The 25,477-nt window shown below is 49.6% G+C and overlaps 1 protein-coding gene across 1 annotated transcript in view; it reads left to right on the top strand.

Moving 5' to 3' along the window:
* NPLOC4 (NPL4 homolog, ubiquitin recognition factor) overlaps positions 1-25,477 on the top strand; it is an 80,840-nt gene that overhangs the window by 37,604 nt on the left and 17,759 nt on the right. Inside the window, exons 10-12 of the mRNA XM_009252138.4 lie at positions 2,064-2,135; positions 3,135-3,261; positions 9,914-10,074. Of these exons, the coding sequence (XP_009250413.2) occupies positions 2,064-2,135; positions 3,135-3,261; positions 9,914-10,074 (360 nt within the window). The remainder of the gene's footprint in view (positions 1-2,063; positions 2,136-3,134; positions 3,262-9,913; positions 10,075-25,477) is intronic.

Below are 25,477 nucleotides of genomic sequence, written 5' to 3'. Positions count from 1 at the left end.
ATAGTTCATAATCTTGAAATTACTTAAATAATTTTCTCCAAAACACAAGTTTCTCTTTTTATTTTATTTTATTAATTTTTTTTTTTTGAGGAGTCTTGCTCTGTCACCCAGGCTGGAGTGCAGTGGCATGATCTTGGCTCACTGCAACCTCTGCCTCCTGGGTTCAAGTGATTCTCCTGCCTCAGCCTCCCGAGTAGCTGGGATTACAGGCGCCCGCCACAACGCCCAGTTAATTTTTGTATTTTTAATAGAGACGAGATTTCACCATGTTGGCCAGGCTGGTCTTGAACTCCCGACCTCAGGTGATCCACCCGCCTTGGTCTCCCAAAGTTCTGGGATTATAGGCGTGAGCCACCGTGCCAGGCCCAAAATATGAGTTTCTAAGCCCTTATTTTTCTCAGTTTGATTTTGCTTTTGCTTTATTTACTGCATAATTAACCTTTTAAGTTTCATTTTCTCTGTTGCCACCACCTTAGGTTTTTCATTCATTGGGGCATCTTTAAAGACAGTGAAAGTCTCCCAGTGGGCTAGTCATGTCTGCCGGGGATGGATGGGAAGAGTTGTGTGTCAGGTAGTGCTGGAGAGAGTCATGGGCCGCAGATCCTTCCCGAGGACAGAAGTGACAACTGCCGGGACTCAAGTGCTGCTCCTGTGGCCTCGTGACGGGCTTCTGGTGCAGGAATTCACAGGCAGAGGCGGGCCTAAGGATCACACGGCACACAGGCGCCGCCACACTGAACGGCACACAGGCGCCGCCGCACTGAACGGCACACAGGCGCCGCCACACTGAATGTGCAGGGGATGCTGGGTCACAGGTTTCAGATCCTGATACCCTCAGATGCTTCCTTCTGGCCTTGAGCTGGAGCTCCCAGGAGCAGCTGTGTAAAGTCTGCATTAGATTACCCCTTTTATATTATGTGCCTTTCTCTAGGAATCCTTTTTCTTAGCTTGTCGGGAAAGACCTACCGTCTGAAATGTTTATTTGCTTGCTTGTTGTCCGTCTTCCTCTTGGGAGTTGAAGTGCCTTTTTCACCCACCTTCTGTTGGTCTCACTCACTGCTGTGTCTCTTGCACCCAGCATGGTGCTGGGCAGAGCTGGTGCTGAGGAAACTCATCTCTAACCCAACAGCGCCAGAGGGAGGGTGGCCAGTTTCTACTGAATAGAGATGGAGATCCCTGGGTGTGGCCTGGCATCTTACTTGAGGAACCTGTTGATGTAGATTAACCTGGCTCACAAAAAGGAGTTTCTGACTGGGAACATTCTTTTTAAGCTCTCTGGGCAGAAGCCAGAAAACATTCATCATCTATCTTTTTTTTTTTTTGAGACAGAGTCTCGCTCTGTGGGCCAGGCTGGAGTGCAGTGATGCAATCTCGGCTCACTGCAAGCTCCACCTCCTGGGTTCACACCATTCTCCTGCTTCAGCCTCCTGAGTAGCTGGGACTACAGGCGCCCGCCACCACGCCCGGCTAATTTTTTTGTATTTTTAGTAGAGACGGGGTTTCACCATGTTAGCCAGGATGGTCTTGATCTCCTGACCTCGTGATCTACCGTCTTGGCCTCCTGAAGTGTTGGGATTACAGGTGTGAGCCACCGCGCCCGGCCACGCCCAGCTAGTTTTTTTTTTTTTTTTTTTTTTTTTTAAGATGGAGTTTCGTTCTTGTTGCCCAGGCTGGAGTGCAATGGCGCGCGATCCTGGCTCACTGCAACCTCTGCCTCCCGGGTTCAAGTGATTCTCCTGCCTCGGCCTCCTGAGTAGCTGGGATTACAGGCATGTGCCACCACCCCAGCTAATCTCGAACTCCTGACCTCGGGTGATCCACCCACCTCGGCCTCCCAAAGTGCTGGGATTACAGGCGTGAACCACCGCACCCAGCCTAATTGCTGTATTTTTGGTAGAGATGGGGTTTCACCATATTGGCCAGGATGGTCTCGATCTCTTAACCTCGTGATTCTCCTGCCTCGGCCTCTCAGAGTGCTAGGATTATAGGCGTGAGTCACTGTGCCCAGCCATTCATCATCTATCTTGAGGAGATGTTTAAAAGATACTTTCCTTTTTATTAAGGTTGGCTGGATATTTACAGACCTCGTCTCAGAAGATACCCGAAAGGGTACAGTCCGCTACAGTCGAAATAAGGTGAGGTGGAGACAGGACTGTGCGTGTGGCCCTATGGCTTGGTTACAGATGGTGTTGGCCTGCATTATCAGGGTCTCTGCACCGCTGGTTCTAGCTTTCAGGCCCCATTATTTATTTATTTATGTTTTTTGAGACGGAATCTTGGTCTTTCGCTCAGGCTGGAGTGCGGTGGAGCAATCTCTGCTCACCGCAAGCAGTGCCTCCCGGGTTCACACCATTCTCCTGCCTCAGCCTCAGGAGAAGCTGGGACTACAGGTGCCCGCCACCACGCCCGGCTAATTTTTTTGTATTTTTAGTAGAGATGGGGTTTCACTGTGTTAGCCAGGATGGTCTTGATCTCGACCTTGTGATCCGCCTGCCTTGGCCTCCCAGAGTGCTGGGATAACAGGCGTGAGCCACCACGCCCAGCCCTCAGGCCCCATTATTTTTCAAGAAGTTCTTCTTGATCAATGAAGGCCGGATCTCTTGGTCTCATAGAGCTAAACCCATCTTACCTTTACAGAGCAGTGACTTTCAGGGCTCAGCCCATGGCGAGGTGGTTTACGTAGTGCTTCTGGCCTTCCTAGTCATGGGTGGTTTTAGATGAGGAATTGGTAATAGTTAGGAATTGTAGATACTTGTTTCAAAGTGGTTTTGAGTTTTATAGTTTGGTTCTTATTTTTTATTATTTATTTTTTTGAGACAGTCTTGCTCTGTCACACAGGTTGGAGTGCAATGGCACAATCTTGGCTCACTACAGCTTCCTCCTCCTGGGTTCAGGTGTGCGCCGCCATACCCAGATAATTTTTTTATTTTTAGTAGAGACCAGGTTTTGCTGTGTTGGCCAGGCTGGTCTTGAACTCTTGTCCTCAAGTGGACCTCCCGCCTCCACCTCTCAAAGTGCTGAAATTAGAAGTGTGAGTCACTGTTCCTGGCTTAGTTCTTAATTTTTAAAGAAGAAACAGAAGTATATTTTGGCATGATGCTGTAAAATTTGATAGGCTGCTTCTCTTGTCTTAGGACACCTATTTCCTAAGTTCGGAAGAGTGCATCACTGCAGGAGACTTCCAGAACAAGCATCCCAACATGTGCCGGCTCTCTCCAGATGGACATTTTGGATCCAAGTTTGTTACTGCAGTGGCTACAGGTATAACAGGGACAGTTTGTACTGTAAATATTACCACCTCGTTAATATATTTTGTTCCTCTTTTTGGTAGCCTTTTATCCTTAGTTATACTGGACTTTCTTACTGGGCTTGTGAGATATAAATTCCTCCTTTCTTTTTATGGTAAAAATTCTGAACTTAACAGCATAAAACTATATAAGCACAAACCCCAAAACTCGTAACAGAATCAGTACCTCCACAGAGCTCTCCTCTAGGCCAGAGTTCTCATTAAAAGTCCACTTTTTTGGCCGGACGTGGTGGCTCACGCCTGTAATCGCAGCACTTGGGAGGCGAAGGTGAGTGGATCGCTTGAGGTCAGGAGTTCGAGATCAGCCTGGCCAACATAGTGAAACCTCATCTCTTTATAAATATAAAAATCAGCTGGGCGTGGTGGTGGGCGCCTGTAATCCCAGCTGCTCAAGGAGCTGAGGCAGGAGAATCACTTGAACCCATCAGGCGGAGGTTGCAGTGAGCTGAGTTTGTGTCAGTGCACTCCAGCCTGGGTGACAGGGTGAGACTCTGTCTCAAAAAAAGAAAAGAAAAAATATGTATATATGTATATGTATATATGGATAAGGCTGTTCCCCTGGGTGACAGAGTGAAACTCCATCTAAAAAAAAAAAAAAAAAAAAGCAAAAAAGCGGGTTTTTTTGTTTTTTTGTTTTTGACAGTCTTACTGTCATTTTGGCTGGAGTACAGTGGCGCAATCTTGGCTCACTGCAACGTCTGCCTCCTGGGTTCAAGCGATTTTTGTGCCCCAGCCTCTTCAGAGTAGCTGGAATTGTAAGTGCACGCCTGGCTAATTTTTGTAGTTTTAGTGGCGACTGAGTTTTGCCTTGTTGGCCAGGCTGATCTTGAACTCCTGACCTCAGGTGATTCACCCTCATTGGCCTCTCAAAGTGCTGGGATTACAACATCTGTAATCATAGCATTTTGGGAGGTTGAGCCAGGAGGATCCCTTGAGACTGGGTGTTTGAGACCAGCCTGGGCAACATGGCAAGTCCCCATCTCTACAAAAAATAAATAAAACATTTAAAAAAGAAAGAAAGAAAAGTGTTCAAGCTGACTGCAGAAGTTTTGCACTTTGCTGCATATTCTTGAGCTTGCCGGGTTTTTGTGGGGTTTTTTTGTTTGTTTGTTTTAGACATGTTCTTGCTCTGTCACCCAGACTGGAGCACAGAGGTGCAGTCACGGCTCACTGGTGCGACTCCTGGGCTCATGTGATCAGCCCCCATCAGCCTTCCATGTAGTTGGGACTACATGCATGCGCCACCACGCCCAGCTAATTTTTAATTTTTTTTTTCCCCCCAGAGACGGAGTCTCGCTCTGTCGCCCAGGTTCGAGTGCAATGGCGCGATCTCGGCTCACTGCAAGCTCCGCCTCCCAGGTTCACGCCATTCTCCTGCCTCAGCCTCCCGAGTAGCTGGGACTATAGGAGTCTGCCAGCACACCCGGCTAATTTTTTGTATTTTTGATAGAGATGGGGTTTCACCATGTTAGCCAGGATGGTCTCGATCTCCTGACCTCGTGATCTGCCCGCCTCGGCCTCCCAAGTGCTGGGATGACAGGCATGAGCCACTGCGCCTGGCCTAATTTTTAAATTTTTAGTAGAAATGAAGTCTTGCTGTGTTGCCCAGCCTGCAGTTCCTTGATTTAAGGTGCATTTAGATTGATTTTTGAAATGAATATACTTTTTGAGGAGTGATAGGCGTCTTTCACATTAATTATGTTAATAATTAATACATGTTAACTATTTCACATGTGAATTAGTTGCGTCAGATTTATTTTCCTAAGTTGTTGCTTGGGTTGAGTGCTTAAGGGAAGGGTTGGGAATTTGGGCCAGGATTGAAGGAGGGTCTGGGAATTCTGCGTTACAGAACCTGTTAGTGAGGGCACCCTGGGAAGGGTGCTGTCATGGTGGGGGATTCAGGGTAGCTGGAGAGCAGCTGGGGTGTCAGGCAGGGGGCACTGGGCACCCAGGAGGGGAGCAGAGAACAAAGGCGCTCATGTCATTTAGAATTCTGCCTGGCCAGCATTGTATTTAGAGACGGGGAGAAAAGTGTTGTCATATTCTTCTCGGTGTCACATCCCCACACCCCTGCCACATGTAGGCTGATATCTGGGTACAGTAGTGTAGGTTGGTAGTTTCCAAGCCTATCAGACTCAACTCCTGTTTTTAGAACACTTTGTGATACCCCTTTACTATGCAGAAATAAAATTCATGGGTAACATAGTTAATGTAGGCTGCCGACACACACAATTCTGAAATGGAAGGCAGAGTAGTATCCTAACTGTAACATCAAGGGAAAGTGATAGGAAAGAAACAGAATAAAGTCGTACGTTTAGGTGTGTCAGTGCTTCTGGACTGACTCGTGAGGACAGCACAGTGGGATCCGTGCTGGCCTGTGTGGGCAAGGGCTGAGCACAGGGCTGGGTCCAGGCCTCTCAGCTGGCCTTGCCGTCAGCAACATGGCTTCCTCAGAGGCTCAACAGCTCTCCACCCAGTTCCAAGCAGAAGAGTGTGCCCTTGCCTCAGCTTACACTGTTGTAGTCCCAGAGAATTCAGTGTGCATTAAAACTGTGCCTGTCTGTTTTGTGGCTATTTATAAAATAGAATTGCTTCTAATCTCATATCATTGTAAGTAGTGGTTTTTGCCTACACAAGTGTGTAGCGGGTATTCAGAATCTTGTGGGATATGGAACAGTTCCATAGTATTTCAGTGTCGTTTTAATGTCTGTTTTATTCTGAGGGAAATCGAGGATCTTTTATTTTTATTTAAAATTTTTTTTGTGACAGGTCTTGTTCTGTCACCCAGGCTGGAGTGCAATGGCACGATCTTGGCTCACTGCAACCTCTGCCTCCGGGTTCAAATGATTCTTGTGCCTCAGTCTCCCAAGTAGCTGAGATTACAGGCGCATGCCAACACACCCGGCCAATTTTTGTATTTTTTGTAGAGACGGAGTTTCACCATGTTGGCCAGGCTGGTCTCAAGCTTCTGGCCTCAAGTGATCCGCCTGCCTCGGCCTCAAAAAGTCCTGGGATTACAGATGTGAGCCACTGTGCCCAGTCTAATTACTGTTTCTGTGGAGAAATTTTTCCATGGGCCAGAAGAACTGGCACATTTTTAGAATTACAGTTTCTAACTTGGGGGCTACCACCTTGAATTTGAGTCATAGCTCTTGTTGAGAGTTGAGAGATTATATAGATCATTCTTGGGCTTTTTTCGCCTCTGGAATTGGCATTTACTGAAAGGTTTTAGAGCTGAGGGACAATAAATAACCTAATTTATAAGCAGATAGGCAGTGACAGCCCCTTTGTGTCTGTGTGAATCACCCCTCTTGGTGCTCAGACCTGCCATGGTCTCCCTTTCCTGAGGGTGGTGGCCGACTGAGGAGTGCTTATCCTCACGCGTGTTTTTAATCACTGCAGCTCGGATGAAGGTTTTCTAACTCAAGTAAAGTGTGCTCTTCCCCTGTGTTAGGGTTCCTTGGTCACGGCCATGTGTGAACCCCATAGCGCTGTTGGAAATTGTACTTGTTGCATTCCCGTCCCACGTCCCTCCTTAGACAGGAAGGTACAGACTGAGCCATGTGGCACTGGGTGCGTGGTGCCCCTGCCGGCAGCACTCCGGTACTGGCTGGGATGCGGAGGCCTTGCCTCTCCCTCTGCATCTGTCCTTCCCCCCTTTCCCCTTTCATTGTACTCAGGTATTCTCTGGCACGAGACTTTAGAGTATAAGAGCCCCAATTAAGTGTGCGCTTTGCTTGAGTGACCCTGAGGGGCCCTGTGGAAGGACAGTGTACTGTAGAACTTACGCCCCACATTGGGCTGGACGTCTGTGTCCTCATAGTCTAGCATACTCTAAATTTACGGGCTGTGAAAATTACTTGCTGCAGATCTGGTTAAAAAACCAGAAATGCATTCAGATTCAGCAGCTGAGGTTTTTTTGTCGCTGCCTCTTTGTAGGCCCTGTGATCCTTCCCACGTAGGGATTTCCTGACTGGCTGATTTGGGAAGGGTATGATAGTTAACTTGTCCTGCCAGCCGTTCCGGCAGGGTTACACAAACCCATCAGGACATGTATTTCCTGCTGCTCCACGTGGAAAGGGGAGTTTGCAGTTCATCTCAGTGAATTTACCCTTGAAGATTATCCATATGGCCAATTTTGCTGTTTATAAACAGCCGTCAGTTTTATAAATACTGCTTTCCATTTTTCTCTTATTCTCAACTGCTAGATTTTTCTTTCGTGAATGACCTATCATGTTAATGACCAATCTAAACACCAGAGCAGGTTTTTTGTTTTTGTTTTGTTTTTTGTTTTACTCCGGAGATGGAGTCTTGCTCCATTGTCCGGGCTGGAGTGCAGTGGTGTGATCTCAGCTCATCGCAGCCTCCACTTCCCGGAGTCAAGCGATTCTTCTGCCTCAGCCTCCTGAGTAGCTGGGATTACGGGTGCACGCCACCATGCCCGGTTAATTTTTATATTTTTAGTAGAGACAGGGTTTCACCATGTTTTCCAGGCTGGTCTTGAACTCCTGACCTCAGGTGATCTGCCTGCCTCGGCCTCCCAAAGTGCTGGAATTACAGGCATGAGCCACCGCGCCAAGCCCAGTCCAGGTTTTCATGGTGTCCTAACCAGATGTCCTAACCAAATGGCTCCCCGGCGCTATGTCCAGCCTTTGCCTCTGCTCTTTCTGAGCCCTGCATTCTTTCAGTGCCATTTATGCCACCAAGCACACGGGCAAGTGAGGTGCCTGTATCTTTGCTGAGATATTAGTGGTCGTTTGTGCAGGGTTGGCTGCCTCCTGAGCATTTGAGTTCGGGGCAGGGAGAAAATCCTATGCTAGTGAACTGTGCCTTTGGAGCGAGTTTGACCCAGGGTTTTGAAGCCAGCCATCACCTGCCTCCTATGTGCGTTGAGAGCTTCATGGCAGCCAGCTCTATCTCCTCCCTCACCTTTTTGGAGTGTGTGGCCGTCAGGTTTGCTTTCTGATGCATGTTTGAAAGCCACGTGCGCTACGTTTCTATTTTCTGATCATAAGTGATCCTTTTTGTCAAAGAAACTGAAATAGAGGTATTGAGGGTTTTTTTTTTCATCCAAAGCTATATATAACAAATGTTGAGGACTGGGCACAGTGGCTCACACCTGTAATTCCAGCACTTTGGGAAGCTGAGGCAGGAGGATCACATGGGGCCAGGAGTTAGAGACCAGCCTGGGCAACATAGTAAGACCTTACTTCTAAAACAATAAATAAATACCTAAAAAATAACGAGATTGTAGTCAGCACGTAACTTCAGTTCTGGAAGCACACCTCTGCGGCGATGGGCGTCTCCCCCATGCCTGCCTCCTCCAAAGGCTCAGGCTGCCCCCATGGCATCATCTGCCCAGCTCACTTCAGGGACCTGGTCTAACTGGACCACACTGCCACCTCTCAGCCGTGATCTGTAGTTCTCTTGTCCCCACATGAAGTCATTCTGGAGGCTTCAATGGAGTGGAGACTGGGAGAGAAGGACGGGGTGGGCGGTGTGGAGGGTGAAACCGTAGAGCTGGGCTCCCAGGTCTGCCCACGGCCATGGAGTGGTACCTGCACCTCCACACTGTGTGATGACGCCTGGTGGCATCGATTGTGCATGGTAGCCATGTAGGTTTCTGTAAGATAGAGGCTGCTGTGTATACAATACAATGACTGGATTTGTATTAAAAATAGTTTCCGTCTTGCTCTTCTTCCACCCCCTCCCCCATCTCTCTGCCTCTAGATGAATTTATCCTCCCATCCTTACTGTGAACCTAGGGATCTATCTGCCGTTTACAGCCCTGGTGTTATTATGAACCAGGAGCCCAAGTGCTGATGACACTAAGCCTAGCTTTAGGGGCAGATGCTAGACAATGTTCAACAATCTTTTTTTTTTTTATTGATTGATTGATTGATTGTAAAGATAGGGTCTCACTATGTTGCCCAGACTGGTCTCAAACTCCTGGGCTCAAGCAGTCCTCCCGCCCTGCCCTCTCACAGTGCTCAGATTACAGGCGTGAGCCATTGCACCTAGCCTTTTCTTTTCTTTTTTTTTAAAGTTTAACAATCTTGATTTCCTGATTCTGATAGAGCATGTCCTTGGTGGCACCTATTTGTGGAGCCAAGTTTGTGTGGGGCTGCAGGGTGCCCTGACCTGCATGTCCAGGTCTTGTGCTGTGGCCACCCATCTGTTGACTACTGAGTCTCACTCTGTCCCCCAGGCTGGAGTGCAGCGGCATAATCTCGGCTCACTGCAAGCTCCGCCTCCCGGGTTCACGCCATTCTCCTGCCTCAGCCTCCCGAGTAGATGGGACTACAGGCGCCCGCCACCGCACCCGGCTAATTTTTTGTATTTTTAGTAGGGACGGGTTTTCACCGTGTTATCTGGGATGGTCTCGATCTCCTGACCTCGTGATCCGCCCGCCTCGGCCTCCCAAAGTGCTGGGATTACAGGCATGAGCCACCGCACCCAGCTGACTACTGAACATTTTTTAACTCTTACCCCCGACAAACTCTTGAGGGTTTGTTTTTTCTGTTGATCAGAGGTGAAGAGTTAACAGATATGGACTGGTTTTGAATGCCGTTTGGTAGACTCTTTTTAAAGGTCTCTCTCTTGCAGGTGGTCCTGACAACCAAGTCCACTTTGAAGGGTACCAGGTGTCCAATCAGTGTATGGCACTGGTCCGTGATGAGTGTTTGCTGCCGTGCAAGGATGCCCCGGAGCTTGGCTACGCCAAGGAGTCTAGCAGTGAGCAGTACGTGCCTGATGTGTTTTATAAGGTAAAAGTATGGTAAGAAAAAGAATTCTGTACATGGAGAATGGTGTGAACCTGTCTTGGACCTTTCTAATTTGAGTGCATTCTGCCTATAGCAGCCATTCGTCAGCTGTGGTTGAACCCTGCTTGTCACTAAAGGCTTCTGTCACGTTTCTGGGGCTGGATATTAGCTACTCATGCTTCCATGGCGTTAGGGCTTCTCACCAGAAGTGGAGCTACATGCACTGGGTTTGAGATCAGTAACACCAAATCTGACCATTGCAACACCGAGAGCTACATGCACTGGGTTTGAGATCAGTAACACCAAATCTGACCATTGCAACACCGAGAGCTACATGCACTGGGTTTGAGATCAGTAACACCAAATCTGACCATTGCAACACCGACAGTCTCAGTTTCTAAAGATGAGAAGATGGGGCCTTGGCATGGTGGCTCATGCCTGTAATCCCAGCGTTTTGGGAGGCCAAGGCAGGAGGATCGCTTGTGTCCAGAACTTCAAGACCAGCCTGGGCAACATAGCGAGACCCTGTCTCTACAAAAAATAGATGTGGTGGCATGAACTGTAGTCCCAGCTACTCAGGAGGCTGAGGTAGGAGGATCACCTGAGTCCGGGGAGGTCAAGGCTGCAGTTAGCCATGGTCATGCCGCTGCACTACAGGCCTGGGTGACAGAGTGAGACCCTGTCTCAAGGATGGGGGTGGAGATGAGAAGACAGTGGGACATGTTTCGGGACGTTTTTTAGAATCCTGCCAGTTGTAGCTACTCAATGTTTTTTCTTTTTGGTGGTTCCTGCTCCTTTGGGGGCTCCAGTTACACATGTATTTGGCTGCCTGAAGTTGTCCCACAGTTTATTGATACTCTGTTCATTTGGTTTCAGTCTTTTTCAGTGTTTCATTTTGGATAGTTTCTGTTCGTCTTCACATTCGTTGATCTGCACTTCTACAGTGTCTCATCTGCAGTTAATCTCATCCAGCATATTGTTCATCTCAGACATTGTAGTCTTCATTCCAGAAGTTTAAGTTGTTAATTGCTTCCTGTGTTTCTACTTAACTCTTTGAACATAGAGGATACAGTTATATTAACTTTTTTTGGCCGGGCGCAGTGGCTCATGCCTGTAATCCCAGCACTTTGGGAGGCCGAGATGGGCAGATCACAAGGTCAGGAGATCGAGACCATCTTGGCTAACACAGTGAAACCCCGTCTCTACTAAAAAAAAAAAATACAAGAAATTAGCCGGGCGTGGTGGCGGGCACCTGTAGTCCCAGCTACTCGGGAGGCTGAGGCAGGAGAATGGCGTGAACCTGGGAGGCGGAGCTTGCAGTGAGCCAAGATCGTACCACTGCACTCCAGCCTGGGGAACAGAGCTAGACTCTGTCTCAAAAAAAAAAACAAAAAACTTTTTTCTTTGTTTCTTTTTTCCTTTTTTTTTTTTTTTTTTTTTTAAGAGACAGGGTGTCGGCCAGGCGCAGTGGCTCACGCCTGTAATCCCAGCACTTTGGGAGGCCGAGGTGGGCGGATCACAAGGTCAGGAGATCGAGACCATCCTGGCTAATACGGTGAAACCCCATCTCTACTAAAACTACAAAAAATTAGCCGGGCATGGTGGCAGGCGCCTGTGGTCCCAGCTACTCGGGAGGCTGAGGCAGGAGAATGGCATGAACCCGGGAGGCAGAGCTTGCAGTGAGCCAAGATTGTGTCACTGCACTCCAGCCTGGGCGACAGAGGAAGACTCCGTCTCAAAAAAAATAAAAAATAAAAAAATAGGGTGTCACTGTGTTGGCCAGGTTGATCTTGAACTCCTGGCCTCGAGCAGTCCTCCCGCCTCAGCCTCCAAAAGTGTTGGGGTTATAGGCGTGAGCCACTGCGCCCGACCCATATTAACTTTTAATGTTCTTATATACTAACTCATATCACCTGCTATTTCTGCGTCAGTTTTAATTGATTGATTTTTTTTCTAATTATGGGTTAGCGTATGTGGGTCTGCAGCTGCAGTGTGTTTTCTGTGGACCATGTGTCTGTCTGTCCTTGTTACTGGCGTGCTGAGTGTGTGTGGTGTGCTGCTCATTGTGTATCACAAGCCAGAGACTCCAGCAGGGTGTCTTCTTCCAGAGAGGGCTTTCCTGTCCTCCATGGGAAACGTGGTGGTGGTGAGCTGTCCATCTCCATCCAGGTGGCAAGTAGCTGGTCAGAGCTGACTTGCATTTTGATGAGACTTCTTCTATTGTTGATCCTTCCCTTTTTCTACAGTGTAACCCCTAGGGGTGCCATCTGAGAGCCTGGTAGAGCTCTTTGTGAGGTGACAGTCTTCCTTAAATATTTGTCTCATTGGCCCTGAAAGGTTGGGAGATATAGTCTGTCCAGAAGTTTCTTGTTTTCCTCATGCCTCATACAGCTTAAATATGTAGGTATCGCATGTACCTTAAAACTTTTGCAAGCATCTTTTTTTTTTTTTGAGACAGTTTTGCTTTGTTACCCAGGCTGGAGTACAGTGGCGCGATCTCAGCCCACTGCAGCCTCCGCCCCTTGAGTTCAAGCGATTCTTGTGCCTCAGCCTCCCGAGTAGTTGGGACTACAGATGTGTGCCACCTGCCCGGCTAATTTTTTGTGTTTTTAGTTGAGACTGTGTTTTACCATGTTGGCCAGGCCGGTCTTGAACTCCTGGCCTCAAGCGATACCCAAAGTGTTGGGATTACAGGCGTGAGGCCACCCAAAGTGCTGGGATTACACCACACCTGGCTGCAAACATCTTGAGGGGGGAGAATGACTGCATGTTTGAAATTCCTGTGTCTCCAGAGTCTCTGCCAGACCCTCATCTCCCAGAATGCACTTTCTGCAGGAGGAGGGAAGGGGCTTTCCCTCTCAGTGCCACGGTCCCCTTTGCTGGGGGTCTTCTTATCTGGTTTGGATTCAGGCCCCTGCCTCCCCTTCCTCCCTCCTACCCAGTTGGGTAGGCTGGTCTCGAACTCCTGATCTCAAGTGATCTACCCGCCTCAGCCTCCCAGAGTGCTGGGATTACATGCATGAGACACTGTGCCTGACCTATATTTTTCTTTTGAAACAGCATCTTGCTCTGTCACCCAGACTGGAGTGCAGAGGCGTGATCTCAGCTCATTGCAACTTCTGCCTCCTGGGCTCACGTGATCCTCCTGCCTCAGCCTCCCGCGTAGCTGGCACTACAGGCGCACACTACCATGCCCACCTAACTCTTTTGTATTTTTAGTAGAATCAGGATTTCACCATGTTGCCCAGGCTGGTCTTGAACTCCTAGGCTCAAGCAATCTGCCTGCCTTGGCCTCCCGCAATGCTGGGATTATAGATGCTGGGATTACAGATGTGAGCCACTGCACCCAGCCTCTGATTTCTTTCTTTCTTTTTTTTTTTTCCCCCCCTAGAACGGAGTCTTCCTCTGTCTCCCAGGCTGGAGTGCAGTGGCCTGATCTCGGCTCACTGCAACCTCTGCCATCTGGGTTCAGCGATTCTCGTGCCTCAGCCTCCTGAGTAGCTGGGATTACAGGTGTGCACCACCACGCCTGGCTAATTTTTATATTTTTAGTAGAGATTGGGTTTCACCATGTTGGCCAGGATGGTCTCAAACTCCTGACCTCACGATCTGCCCACTTCAGCCTCCCAAAGTGCTGGGATTACAGGCGTGAGCCACCACTCCCCGCCTTGATTTCTTTCTTAACGATGTGGATAATCAGCTATATGAGCACAGTTTTGGGAATAAAAGCAAACTTTTCTTTCCCTTTTAATCTTTGATGCTTCTCTGTCGTCAGTCATCTCCATGAATCATGGATGTTACTGGACTCTGTTCTATTCCATTGGCCAGTTTTCCTAAACCAGAAATAATACCATACTCTTTTTTTTTTTTTTGTGGCGACAGAGTCTCGTTCTGTCGCCCAGGCTGAAGTGTAGTGGTGCCATCTCAGATCACTGCAACCTCTGCCTCCCGGGTTCAAGCAATTCTCCTGCCTCAGCCTCCCGAGTAGCCCGGGACTACAGGCGCACGCTGCCACGCCCGGCTAATTTTTTGTATTTTAGTAGAGACAGGGTTTCACCATGTTGCCCAGGCTGGTCTTGAACTCCTGAGCTCAGCAGGCAATCCGCCCGCCTCGGCCTCCCAAAGTGCTAGGATTACAGGCGTGAGCCGCCGTGCTCGGCCTCGTTCCCGTGTTCTTTAATGTCTCTTAGAAAGGTTTTCAGTTTTCTCTGTGGAGGTCTTACCTATCATTTGTTAGATTATTCCTGGGTACTTTAATTTTTTTTAAGCCTGTTACAAAATAGCATTATCTTAAAATTACATTTTTAAGCTGTTGCTGTTTGAAACAGGTGAATTTTTGTATCCAGCAACTGCTATCTGTTCCTCAGTATTATTATTTATAAGTTTAGTCTTTCGCATTTCCTACATGTATTATCCTTTCCATCATCAGCCCTTCTCATTCTCTGGGCTTTTCCCAGTGTTGCCTGGGATCTTCCAAACAGCACTCATGGCAGTGGAAGTCTCTGGCACCTTTTTCTTGCTTTTAATTGTAAAGCAAGTGCTTTTAGGATTTTATCGTTAACTGAGTTTGCTGTAGGATTATTTTTAAATACCCTTTTCAGATTGGAAATTGGCTTTTTTATTTCCATGCGTTATTGTAAGTTTCTTGCACTTAGGAATGGAGCTCCCTTTTGTCATGAAATATGTGACATTTCCTTAATCATTCTGTTGTTTTCATAGAGTGCTTATTTGCCCTCTGTTAGAATAGGCTAGAAATACTTCCCAAAATTGTTTATAGCCCTGTAGGATTTGAGACAGATTTCTCATGTTTCAGGAAAATATCAGTTGGAGCAAAGAGAACTGTAAAAGCAAACATTGAAGTCATCCTTTTAGTCCTCCCATGGACTTTGCGGTTGAAGGTAAAACATGCCTCGTAAACAAAACCTGCACCAGTATTTGTCTAAGGCTGTTGTTCATCATGTTGTTGTCTCTGGCAATAAAAATTGGAAACAATTGAAAAGCCCCATCCCAAGGGGATATTAAGTTACAGCTGGACTCTGGGATAGCATGTGGTTACTAAAGGTATGTGTTTGCAAATTATTTAAAGATAAGGGATAAAACTTAGAAAGTAAAATTAAAAGTGCATCTATACCTAGAGTATAATACCAATTTTTTGTTTGTTTTTTTGAAGACACATATAGGCATTTGCACATGTATATGGACATACATTTACAGGCACTCACACATGGGGTGGGAGTAGAAGCTTCCTAACTGTCCTTCAGGAGGGAGGAGAGTCTGCAGCTTTGCCCTGTCCCATATGCAGCCAGTAAGAGAACGAGGAAGAGCCTTGTGGACAGATGAGGGGAGCTGGGCAGATACTGACCTTGGAGAAGTGATTTGAAGGCACATCTGTGTCATCGTTCACGTGTAATTTTTTTAAGAAAGCATGGGTGTACACATAGTCCTGTGAGGACCAGGAGCTTCCCGAGGGACTAGGGCCAGCCAGCCGCACTCGTCTCTGGGGCAGTCAGGTGGCAGGAAGTGGGGCTTTTCTCTTTCACCTTTCTTGTGAAAGGGAACACTTGTCCCCTGCAGAGAAACATGAAGAAAACATATTTAATGATAACTACTCTTTGCATCTGGTAGAGTTCTTGTTTAGTTTTCTATTCTTTTAACTTCAAAACAAAGACTTGTGGCTGGGCGTGGTGGCTCACGCCTGTAATCCCAGCACTTTGGGAGGCTGAGGCGGGTGGATCACGAGGTCAGGAGATCGAGACCATCCTGGCTAACACGGTGAAACCCCGTCTCTACTAAAAATACAAAAAAATTAGCCGGGCGTGGTGGCGGGAGCCTGTAGTCCCAGCTACTTGAGAGGCTGAGGCAGGAGAATGGCATGAACCTGGGAGGCGGAGCTTGCAGTGAGCCGAGATCGTGCCACTGCACTCCAGCCTGGGCGACAGAGCGAGACTCCATCTCAAAAAAAAAAAAACAAAGACTTGTAATTATGGAGAATAAATGAGTGCATTTATTGACTGTATGGCCAAATCAGAATGTATTTAATTGGTTTTGTGTTGATGGCCTTTGGTTCTTCCTCGTTGTTACAGAAAGTGCCACATTTAACACCCTGTACATCCTCATGTGACATCTTTGTATATCTTCAAAATAGAATTGCTGGGGAGGAAGGTTTTTTGAGTTTTGATAGATATTTCCAAGTTGCTCTCTAAAAAGTCGTACTAACATCTCTCTTGATAATTAGGAAGAAGAGTTTAAAATAACTTTCCAGCCACGAATGCACATGGGTATGTCACATGCACTCTGCGTCATGTGGCAGTAGCTGCTGTGCTGGCGCACATGGGCGCTCAGTCATGAATGTGCAGGGGCAGCGCCGCAGGGAGGAGGCCTGGCCCTGGCTGAGAGGCTCCTTGGGTTTTTGTGTGTTTCTTCAAATCAGGAGGCTGGCTGTGGCTCACTGCCCATCAGCCTCAAGAGCCTGCAGCTGTGGAGCCTTATGTGCAGCCCCAGAACCCAGCTGGTGGGGGTTTTGTTTGGGCAGGCTGGGACCTCCTGCCCATCACACAGGGACAAGACTCACACTCATAGACTGTTGTACAGCCAGGAGGCCCTTGACTGTCTCCTGTCTTTTCCTTTAAAAAGAATACTGATAGACTAGGTGCGGTGGCTCACACTCGTAATCCCAGCATAGACTAGGTGCGGTGGCTCACACTCGTAATCCCAGCATAGACTGGGTGCGGTGGCACTTGTAATCCCAGCATAGACTGGGTGCGGTGGCACTTGTAATCCCAGCATAGACTGGGTGCGGTGGCACTTGTAATCCCATCATGGACTGGGTGCGGTGGCACTTGTAATCCCAGCATGGACTGGGTGCGGTGGCACTTGTAATCCCAGCATGGACTGGGTGCGGTGGCACTTGTAATCCCAGCATGGACTGGGTGCGGTGGCACTTGTAATCCCAGCATGGACTGGGTGCGGTGGCACTTGTAATCCCAGCATGGACTGGGTGCGGTGGCACTTGTAATCCCAGCATGGACTGGGTGCGGTGGCACTTGTAATCCCAGCATGGACTGGGTGCGGTGGCACTTGTAATCCCAGCATGGACTGGGTGCGGTGGCACTTGTAATCCCAGCATGGACTGGGTGCGGTGGCACTTGTAATCCCAGCATGGACTGGGTGCGGTGGCACTTGTAATCCCAGCATGGACTGGGTGCGGTGGCACTTGTAATCCCAGCATGGACTGGGTGCGGTGGCACTTGTAATCCCAGCATGGACTGGGTGCGGTGGCACTTGTAATCCCAGCATGGACTGGGTGTGGTGACACTTGTAATCCCAGCACTTTGGGAGGCCAGGGTGGGAGAATTGCTGGAGCTCAGGAAGTCGAGGCCGGTCTGTGCAACATAGCAAGACCTCATTTCTGCAAAAAAAAAATAATAATAAAAATAAAATTAGTCGAGTACTGTGGCATGAGCCTGTGGTCCCAGCTACTCAGGAGGCTGAGTCAGAAGGATCTCTTTAGCCCAGGAGTTCACGGCTGCAGTGAGCTATGACTGTACCACTGTACTCCAGCCTGGGTGACAGAACAAGACTCCTCCAAAAACATGCAGACATACATACGCACACAGAACACCGTTAGATGCTTAGGTGTTCAGCTGCTTCCCACTGAAGGTGAAACTCAGGCCCATGCCCCTCATCGTGCATCAGAGCTGAAAACCTCCTGGTATGGATGTGACGTGCAGGCATCTTCAGCTTGCCCTTTCATGCCCATCACGCCACAGCTGGCTTAACTCTTGGCCCTCCTGGTTGTGCTGCTGCAGCCTGCGGGACAACCTCTGAGCCTCAGCTTGGGCTCCTAGAATCATAAGTTCTCTGGAAATGTTCCCCAAGTAAGTCTCCCGACTGGCTCCGTCTATGCTCCATGTTTTCTGGTGATTCACTGTGGTGTCTGGGCCCCTCAGGTGTTCTTTGGTACAGAGGAGCCCTCCTCATGTTCCCTGTCTGACACCAGGGTGTGGTGGGTCCACCGTGGAAGCATGTCTCTGCTGTCAGCACGTCCCAAAGACATTTTGAGATGGTCTGGGACTCCATCCAGGGCGTAGCGAGGCTACTAGCTCTGCCCAGAAGGTCTAAGTTATTCCCGCGCCTCTGCTTTCAGGAATGCTCTTTCCTGCGCCTGTGTGATGTGTGAGGATGTGGCAGGCTACGACCCTTCTGCCACAGAGATCACACAGCCTCCAGTCCTTTTATTCCCACTCCTGTGGACATGGGACAGTGGCTCTAGTGTCTGGAATCTGACTTGGCTTTGTAGCTGTGCCCTTACCACCTTGCTGGCTGGCGCCCGGGAGTATACGGTTCCCATGGACTGCCTTCACTGGCTGATTTCTGTAATTGTGTGGGGGAGTGAGGAGAGAGGTGGCCTTGGTGCTCTGGAGGACTGGCGCCCCTCTGGCTGGAGCCAGTTGTCTCCTCACTGCCTGCACTTATGCCAAGAGTCTGGGCATCTACAGGGCTTATTCCTCTGGGGCAGGGAGAATTGGTTGATTGGGTTTGAGGGAGCCTCTTGAGGACAAGTAACAATTAGGCATTTTGACAAGGGGCTGGCTTCCAGTTCTTTTGTGACATAGTGATTTTATTAACTGACTTTTTTTTTTTTTTAGATGGAGTCTGGCTCTGTTGCCCAGGCTGGAATGCAGTGGCCCAATCTCAGCTCACTACAACCTCCGCCTCCCAGGTTCAAGCAATCCTGCCTCAGCCTCCCAAGTAGCTGGGATTACAGGCACCCGCCACCATGCCTGGCTAATTTTTTTGTATTTTTAGTAGCGACAGTGTTTCACCATGTTGGCCAGGCTGGTCTCAAACTCCTGACCTCAGGTCATCCACCCGCCTTGGCCTCCCAAAGTTCTGGGATTAAGGTGTGAGCCACTGCTTCCAGCCTTACTGTGTTTTAAAATCTCTATTTTCTTCTCCTTCAGCCATGAGGAAATAGTCTGATGGGCGTAAGTCCATGGGTGGGCTGGCCCAGGGCTGCTGGAGATTTTGTACTTCCATGCCGTGTCTCTCCCAGGCGCCCAGCTCTGGGCGTGGGAGGCTGGCCCTGGGCCTTTCGGAGCTGAGCGGGGAGCGAGAGCTATTGTGTTTGGGTGGCCAAGCCCTTGGTAGCACTGACCTGATTCACTGTGCGATGCTCTTACAGCATCTATTCTCTCATGTTTAGAGAACACCTGTGAATTGCTAGGCCCTGGAGTTCATGGAGAATGGAGTAGGGCTCCCTGCATCGGGGAGACTGCTGCAGCAGGGGAGGGGGGCCACCACAGCGGAACGGGTAGAGAAGCTTGGAGTGCCCTGGTGGGTCGAGTCCTGAGAGGGAAGAGAAGGTGTCTATTGACAGAGCAGCTCTGGGGATGTCTGGAGGAGATTGTTTAGACAGAGGCAGCAGCCTGTTCCCTGCGCAGAGAGTGATAAGCAGGGTGGCCTGCTGGGGTAGAGGTGGGAGGGGCCCCTGGAAGCTGAATCTATGGTTGGAAGTGAGATGGGGGCTTCTGAAAGGTGCTGAAGGGAGATGGCTATGCTGGGGCTGTGAGACGATCACTGTGGCTGCTGGGCTCGGAGCTGGAAAAGGAGACTAGGGTAGAGAGTAGAGATGGCTGTACAGTAGTGAGGGGGTTGAGTGTGTGATGTAATCGAGAGAAGAGGCAGGCAGACTCCAGGGTGTCCAGGCCAGGCTGAAAGGCTGGGGATCTGTCGGTGATGTGCTAGTGCAGGGGCACCACCCGGGGTGAGCGTATCGCTCGGGAGAGGCTCATGGTACAGATGGTGTTGGGGTGATGCTTGAGGCCTGGTGAGAGGCCGAGTTGTCCATCCTGGAGGGGATGGCTGAGGAGAACCCCTCCTTAGGGGAATGAGGTAGAGAGCACCGGGAGGCAGGAGCTGGGGAGGAGGGACAGGAGCATAGCGCCCTGGAAGGCAGGCAAGAAAGGAGCTCCCTGGTGAGTCAGGAGAGGAGGCTTTGCCTTCAGCAGCTCAGGGGTGTTGGGAGCTTTGATGAGCCTGGCTGAGTAGTAGATGAGTGGCTGCTGAGAGTGAGCGCATAGAGGAGAATGGGGGGTGAGCTCACAGAGAAGTGGGGGTGAGCTCACATCAGCAAGCTGCATAACTCTTTCGGGGGGTTTCACTGCAAGGGAGAGCAAAGGACAGTCACCAGTGTGGGAAGTGGGATTGAGAAGTTTTCTTGTTTGGGTTTTTATTAACGTAAGGGAAATACTGGCATGGGCGTGTACTGCTTCCTGGTGTCCAGCAGAGGAGCTAATTGGCACACAGGAAGGGGCATGGTCTGTGTGTGTCAGGGACAGCTTTGGGGCATCTGGAGACAGGTCAGTACAATGAGGATGGGAGGCAGAGGTGGGTGGAGCTGGCAGGAGCGATGGGATGCAGAAGGTTTGGGGATCAGCTTGCTCACAGGAAGCCACAGGGTCAGCTGAATGGGGAGGCTGGAGTGGAGACCACCTTTTAGACCAGGAACTTGTGAAGGGGGTGTTGTCCAGGCAGGAGGGAGAGGCTGGCAGCAGGAGGGTCTCAAATCTAAAGATCCACATGCATCAGACAGCTCAAAGTCTCTTTATTTATTTTTGAGATGGAGTCTCGCTCTGTCACCTAGGCTGATGTGCAATGGCACGATCTTGGCTCACTGCAATCTCCGCCTCCCTGGTTCAAGCAGTTCTCCTGCCACAGCTTCCCAGGTAGTTGGGATTACAGGCGCCCACCACCACGCCCAGCTAATTTCTTTTTTGTATTTTTAGTAGAGAGGGGTTTTGCCATGTTGGCCAGGCTGGTCTCAAACTCTTGACCTCAAGTAATCCACCTGCCTTGCCTCCCAAAGTGCTAGAACTACAGGCGTGAGCCACCACGCTAAACAATAATGCGTGCCGTCTATGCTGTGTGCACCTGTGGCCCCAGCTACTCAGGAGGCTGAGGCAGGAGGATCGCTTGAGCCCAGGAGTTCGAGGCTGCAGTGAGCTTTGATTGCACCACTGCACTCCTGCCTGGGCAACATAGTGAGACCCTGTCTCTAAATAAATAAATATGGAACATTTTAAATATGAAATGAAATGTATGTTTATTATGAAAAAATTAAATACTGTAGATTGGTAAGAAGAAAACGGACGCCCCCTAGCACCCTTTGTGATATGGATAGGCTTTGTGTCCACACCCGCACCTCATCTGGACTTACAATCCCCAGGTGTCAAGGAGAGATGAGGTGGAGATAATTGAATCTTGTGAGTGCATTCTCACAAGATCTGTTGGATTTATAAGGGGCTCTTCCCCCTTTGCTCGGCACTTCTCTTTCCTGCCACCTTGTGAAGAAGGTGCGTTGCTTCCCCTTCCCCTCCTGTCATGATTGTAAGTTTCCTGAGGTCTCCCTGGCCGTGCTGAACTATGAGTCAGTTAAACCTCTTATAAATTACCCAGTCTTGGGCAGTTCATTATAGCAGTGAGAAAACGGACCAGTCGCACCGTTTATCTGTTGAGAGCTTCCCGTGGGTCAGATGTTAGGCCTAGGGCCTGGGGCGCCATGGTGAGCAGGTCCCTCATGGTCCCTCTTGTTGGAAACTGTGGAGGTGTCCTGTTGGGGAGCAGGGCGCGCCGAGGTGGCCATTCACAGTGCTGAGACTGGAATGTGTGAGAGGAAGCCACGTGGAGTGGAATCTGCTGAAGCCATGTACCTGGAGAGCACAGCATGCACCTGGGGGGGCCAGTCTAGCTGGAGTGGCTTGTGGTGGACAGTGGGAGGCCATGGAAAGAGTTATGGAAAGTGAGTTCTGGAATGTTCCTGCTGGAAGTGTCAGGAGGGGTAGTCTGGAGGCAGGAATCTTTTGCAACAATCCAGGCATTGGATGCCAGTAGCCTGAGTCAGGAGAAGGCAGCAAGTTTAGAGGAGTGGGGCTGAAATCCAGGTCGGAGAGGCAGTGGACAGGTGCTGACAGCGGATGGAGTGGGCAGGGGAGGTCCCCACTGTAGAAGACCCATCCTGGGCTGCAGTGTGGGGAATGGTTTGCAGTTGGGGAGCCCAGTGAGAAGCTGGTGGTGTTGGCAATCCAGGCCACATGTCAGTTCCCTGTGGCCTTGGGGACAAGGACGGTGTGCTGGGACTGAGAGCTTCGGAGGCCTGGCAGGCGTGCAGAGAGGAGCCACAGGCTCAAGCCAGGTTCCTGGTTTTGGGGAGCAGGGTTGGCACTGGTGCCATAGTAGAGCCATGGGTCTGTGTGGGAGGATGGTGAGTCCAGGTGCCAGCACACGGAGTTTGAAGATGGAGCAGGACAGATGGTTGCCAGGACTCAGATCTGGAAGCTCAGGCAAGAGACACAGGCCAATAATGCCCTTTACAGACTATCTGTGGAGAAAGCCTAAATTAACCCGGAAGTAGACGAGCCAGGCCGTGGTTCAGAGGGAGAAGAGAAGAGGGCATTGAGCTAACCCGGAAGTAGATGAGCCAAGCTGTGGTTCAGAGGGAGAAAAGAAAAGGGCGTTGAGCTAACCTGGAAGTAGATGAGCCAGGCTGTGGTTCAGAGGGAGAAAAGAAGAGGACGTTGAGCAACTCCAAGGATGGCTGCTCTAAAGAGGTCAAGGAGAAGGGTCTAGGAGAGGTGGGAGGGTGATGTACTGGTGCCAAGGGACAGTGCTGGGGTCCTCTGTCTGGAGAGCTGTGCGGACAGGCAGTCTGGCGAGGACTACGCAGTGATGGGGTGGGGCGGGTCAGAGCGCCGTGGGGAGCTGAGGGGGCATAGGAGCAACAAGGGAACAGCGTTCCTTCGAGGAGCCGGCTGTGGAGGGGCCAGAGGGCATCTCTGAGGAACCCACTGCCCCTTGCTGCAGCCAGGCATTGCTTACTCAGCAGGCCGTGGGGTTTGTTGGCATCTGGCACTGTGAACAGCACTTGGTGGACCCTGTAACTCATTCTTAGTGCATACTTTAAATTGCTTGGGATGAATTCCCAGAACTAGGATTATGTTGTTGAAGATTACTGTGTACTCGAAGGGTCTATGTGTCCTCCCACGTTTCCTCTGGGAATGTGGCAGGGTGGACATTTGCAGGTGGTGCTGCAGACCAGCCTTGCCCTCGCACCCGTGATGCTGGCAAGGACCAGGACGGCCCAGGACCCCGCTCTCTGTGCTGCTTTCACCACAGGGAGTCTCCTGTGTTTACTGACTGTTTTCTTTGTGAGTAGCCTCTGTGTGCACTTAAGTATTTGTAAAGTGATTCATCATTTTTGGCATTCATTTGTGAGGTCTTTGTATATTAACCCTTTGTCGTGTGTTGCAAACACACGCCAGGTTTTCATTCTTTGTCTTTTATACAAAGAAGCTGAAATATTTTCTGATTTCAAAGATACCTTAACTCTTTTTCTTGTAATTTCTGCCTTTGTCATCATACTTTGGAAGTACAGTTGTCCCTCAGTTGACACAGTGGATTGGTTCCAGGACCTCCGTATATACTCAAGTCCACATGCACTCACGCCCCAAAGTGGACCCTTCCATCCACATGCACTCAACGCCCCAAAGTGGACCCTTCCAACCTGCTTATATGTAAAGTTAGACCTCCGTATACATTAGTTTCCCAGCCCTCGAATACTGTATTTTCAATCTGTGTTTGGTTGAAAAAAGTCTGCCTATAGGTGGACCTGCTCAGTTCAAACCTGCGTTGTGCAACGGCCAACTGCCAACTGTAATTCTTTCCCCCAGAACTATGCATCTACCTACATACTCTTTCCGTGCTTTTAGGATTTAATTTTACTTTGAGATCCATAATCCATTTATGCATGATACTGGTACAGGTAGGAATCTAGCTTTTGTCCTTCTTTAGATGTTTGCCTGGTTGACCTGGTCCCACTGTTCATTGTAAACCAAGGTATCTGTGTCTCCTCATGTCTTACTTCTGGTCATCGTCCTCTGTGCCACTTACCTGCAAACTATTCTTTGTTGTTACCAAACTGCTCTGTTTGCTATAACCCTGTAACCCACTTTCGTATTTGTTGGGACAAGACCCAGCAGCACGCAACTTTTTAAAATAATCCTTTTCACTCATAAGAGATTGTGTTTGCTTCCAGCATTATTCAGGCCAGTTCATCAATTAATCAAGAAACTGCCATTGAGAGAAGAGATTCTGAATCACTTATTATAGCATATTCCTAGTCTAAGAGAAAATTTTGCATCTTCCCTTGCGGTGGAGGTGGGAGAGTCTTACTCAGTATGAGACGGCTGTTGGGGTCCGAGCCTCAACTTCAAGGTTACCAAAGGCAGGAGAGAGGCCTGCGTGTGCCCTGGCCCTGCAGCACTGGCACTGACTTGGGAGGCGGGGAGCGTGCGCACATGGTGTGGGGGGCCCAGTCTCTACACGGCTGTCCAGCTGTCCTTGCCGATCGCTTTAGGAGGTTCATTCATCTTTGTAACCCTTCCTGTCTTGGACAGCAGTAGTGCCTGTGACCAGTGTGGTTGTGAGGACGAAGTGGCTCTGTGCACACAGCTGGCCCCTGAGAAATGCCAGCTGCCAGTTCTGTGTGCGTCCAGTCATTGCACACGGACTGGACTGTTCTCTAAGTGGTGCTTTTAAGAAACCAAATGTCAGCCGGGCGCTGTGGCTCACGCCTGTAATCCCAACACTTTGGGAGGCCAAGGCAGGTGGATCATGAGGTCAGGAGATCGAGACCATCCTGGCTAACACGGTGAAACCCCGTCTCTACTAAAAAGTAGAAAAAAATTAGCCAGGCGTGGTGGCAGGCACCTGTAGTCCCAGCTACTCGGGAGGCTGAGGCAGGAGAATGGCTTGAACCCGGGAGGCGGAGCTTGCAGTGAGCCGAGACTGCGCCACTGCACTCCAGCCCGGGCAACAGAGCGAGACTCCATCTCAAAAAAAAAGAGAAACCGAGTGTCTGAAAGCTTTGGTTTTTCTGAGTTATCCTGTGGCGGCTCAGATCCTGGTGTCATTTCTGCCCCTTCTTGCCAGTTCTTAGAAAAGCAACACATTCAGGATTTCATTTACCTTTTCTAAAGCAGGGTTGATGCCATTCAATCAATGGAATTCACTGTTGTCCTGGCACAAAGCCCACATGCTTTTGTGTTTGTGTATGTGTGTTTGTTTGTTTTGAGACAGTCTTGTAGAGACGGAGTTTCGCCATGTTGTCCAGTCTGGTCTCAAACTCCTGACCTCAAGCCATCTGCCCACCTCGGCCTCCCAAAGCGCTGGGATTACAGGCATGAGCCACTGTGCCCTGGGCATCCCCAATGCTTTTGAGCTAACAGAGACATCGATCCCTGGATTTCTTTTGGTGTCAAGACCTTGGCGCCACTGCTTCCAGAAGTGGCCTCTGGCGGGTGGCGAGGCATTGGGGCCACAACCTCTGACCTCCTGGTGCCTCGCTCCA

This window comes from Pongo abelii, chromosome 19 (genome assembly GCF_028885655.2).
Source record: "Pongo abelii isolate AG06213 chromosome 19, NHGRI_mPonAbe1-v2.0_pri, whole genome shotgun sequence".
NCBI classification, from domain to species: Eukaryota; Metazoa; Chordata; class Mammalia; order Primates; family Hominidae; genus Pongo; species Pongo abelii.
The sequence above is the reverse complement of the archived record's forward strand: the minus strand, read 5'-3'. Positions and strand labels throughout refer to the sequence as shown.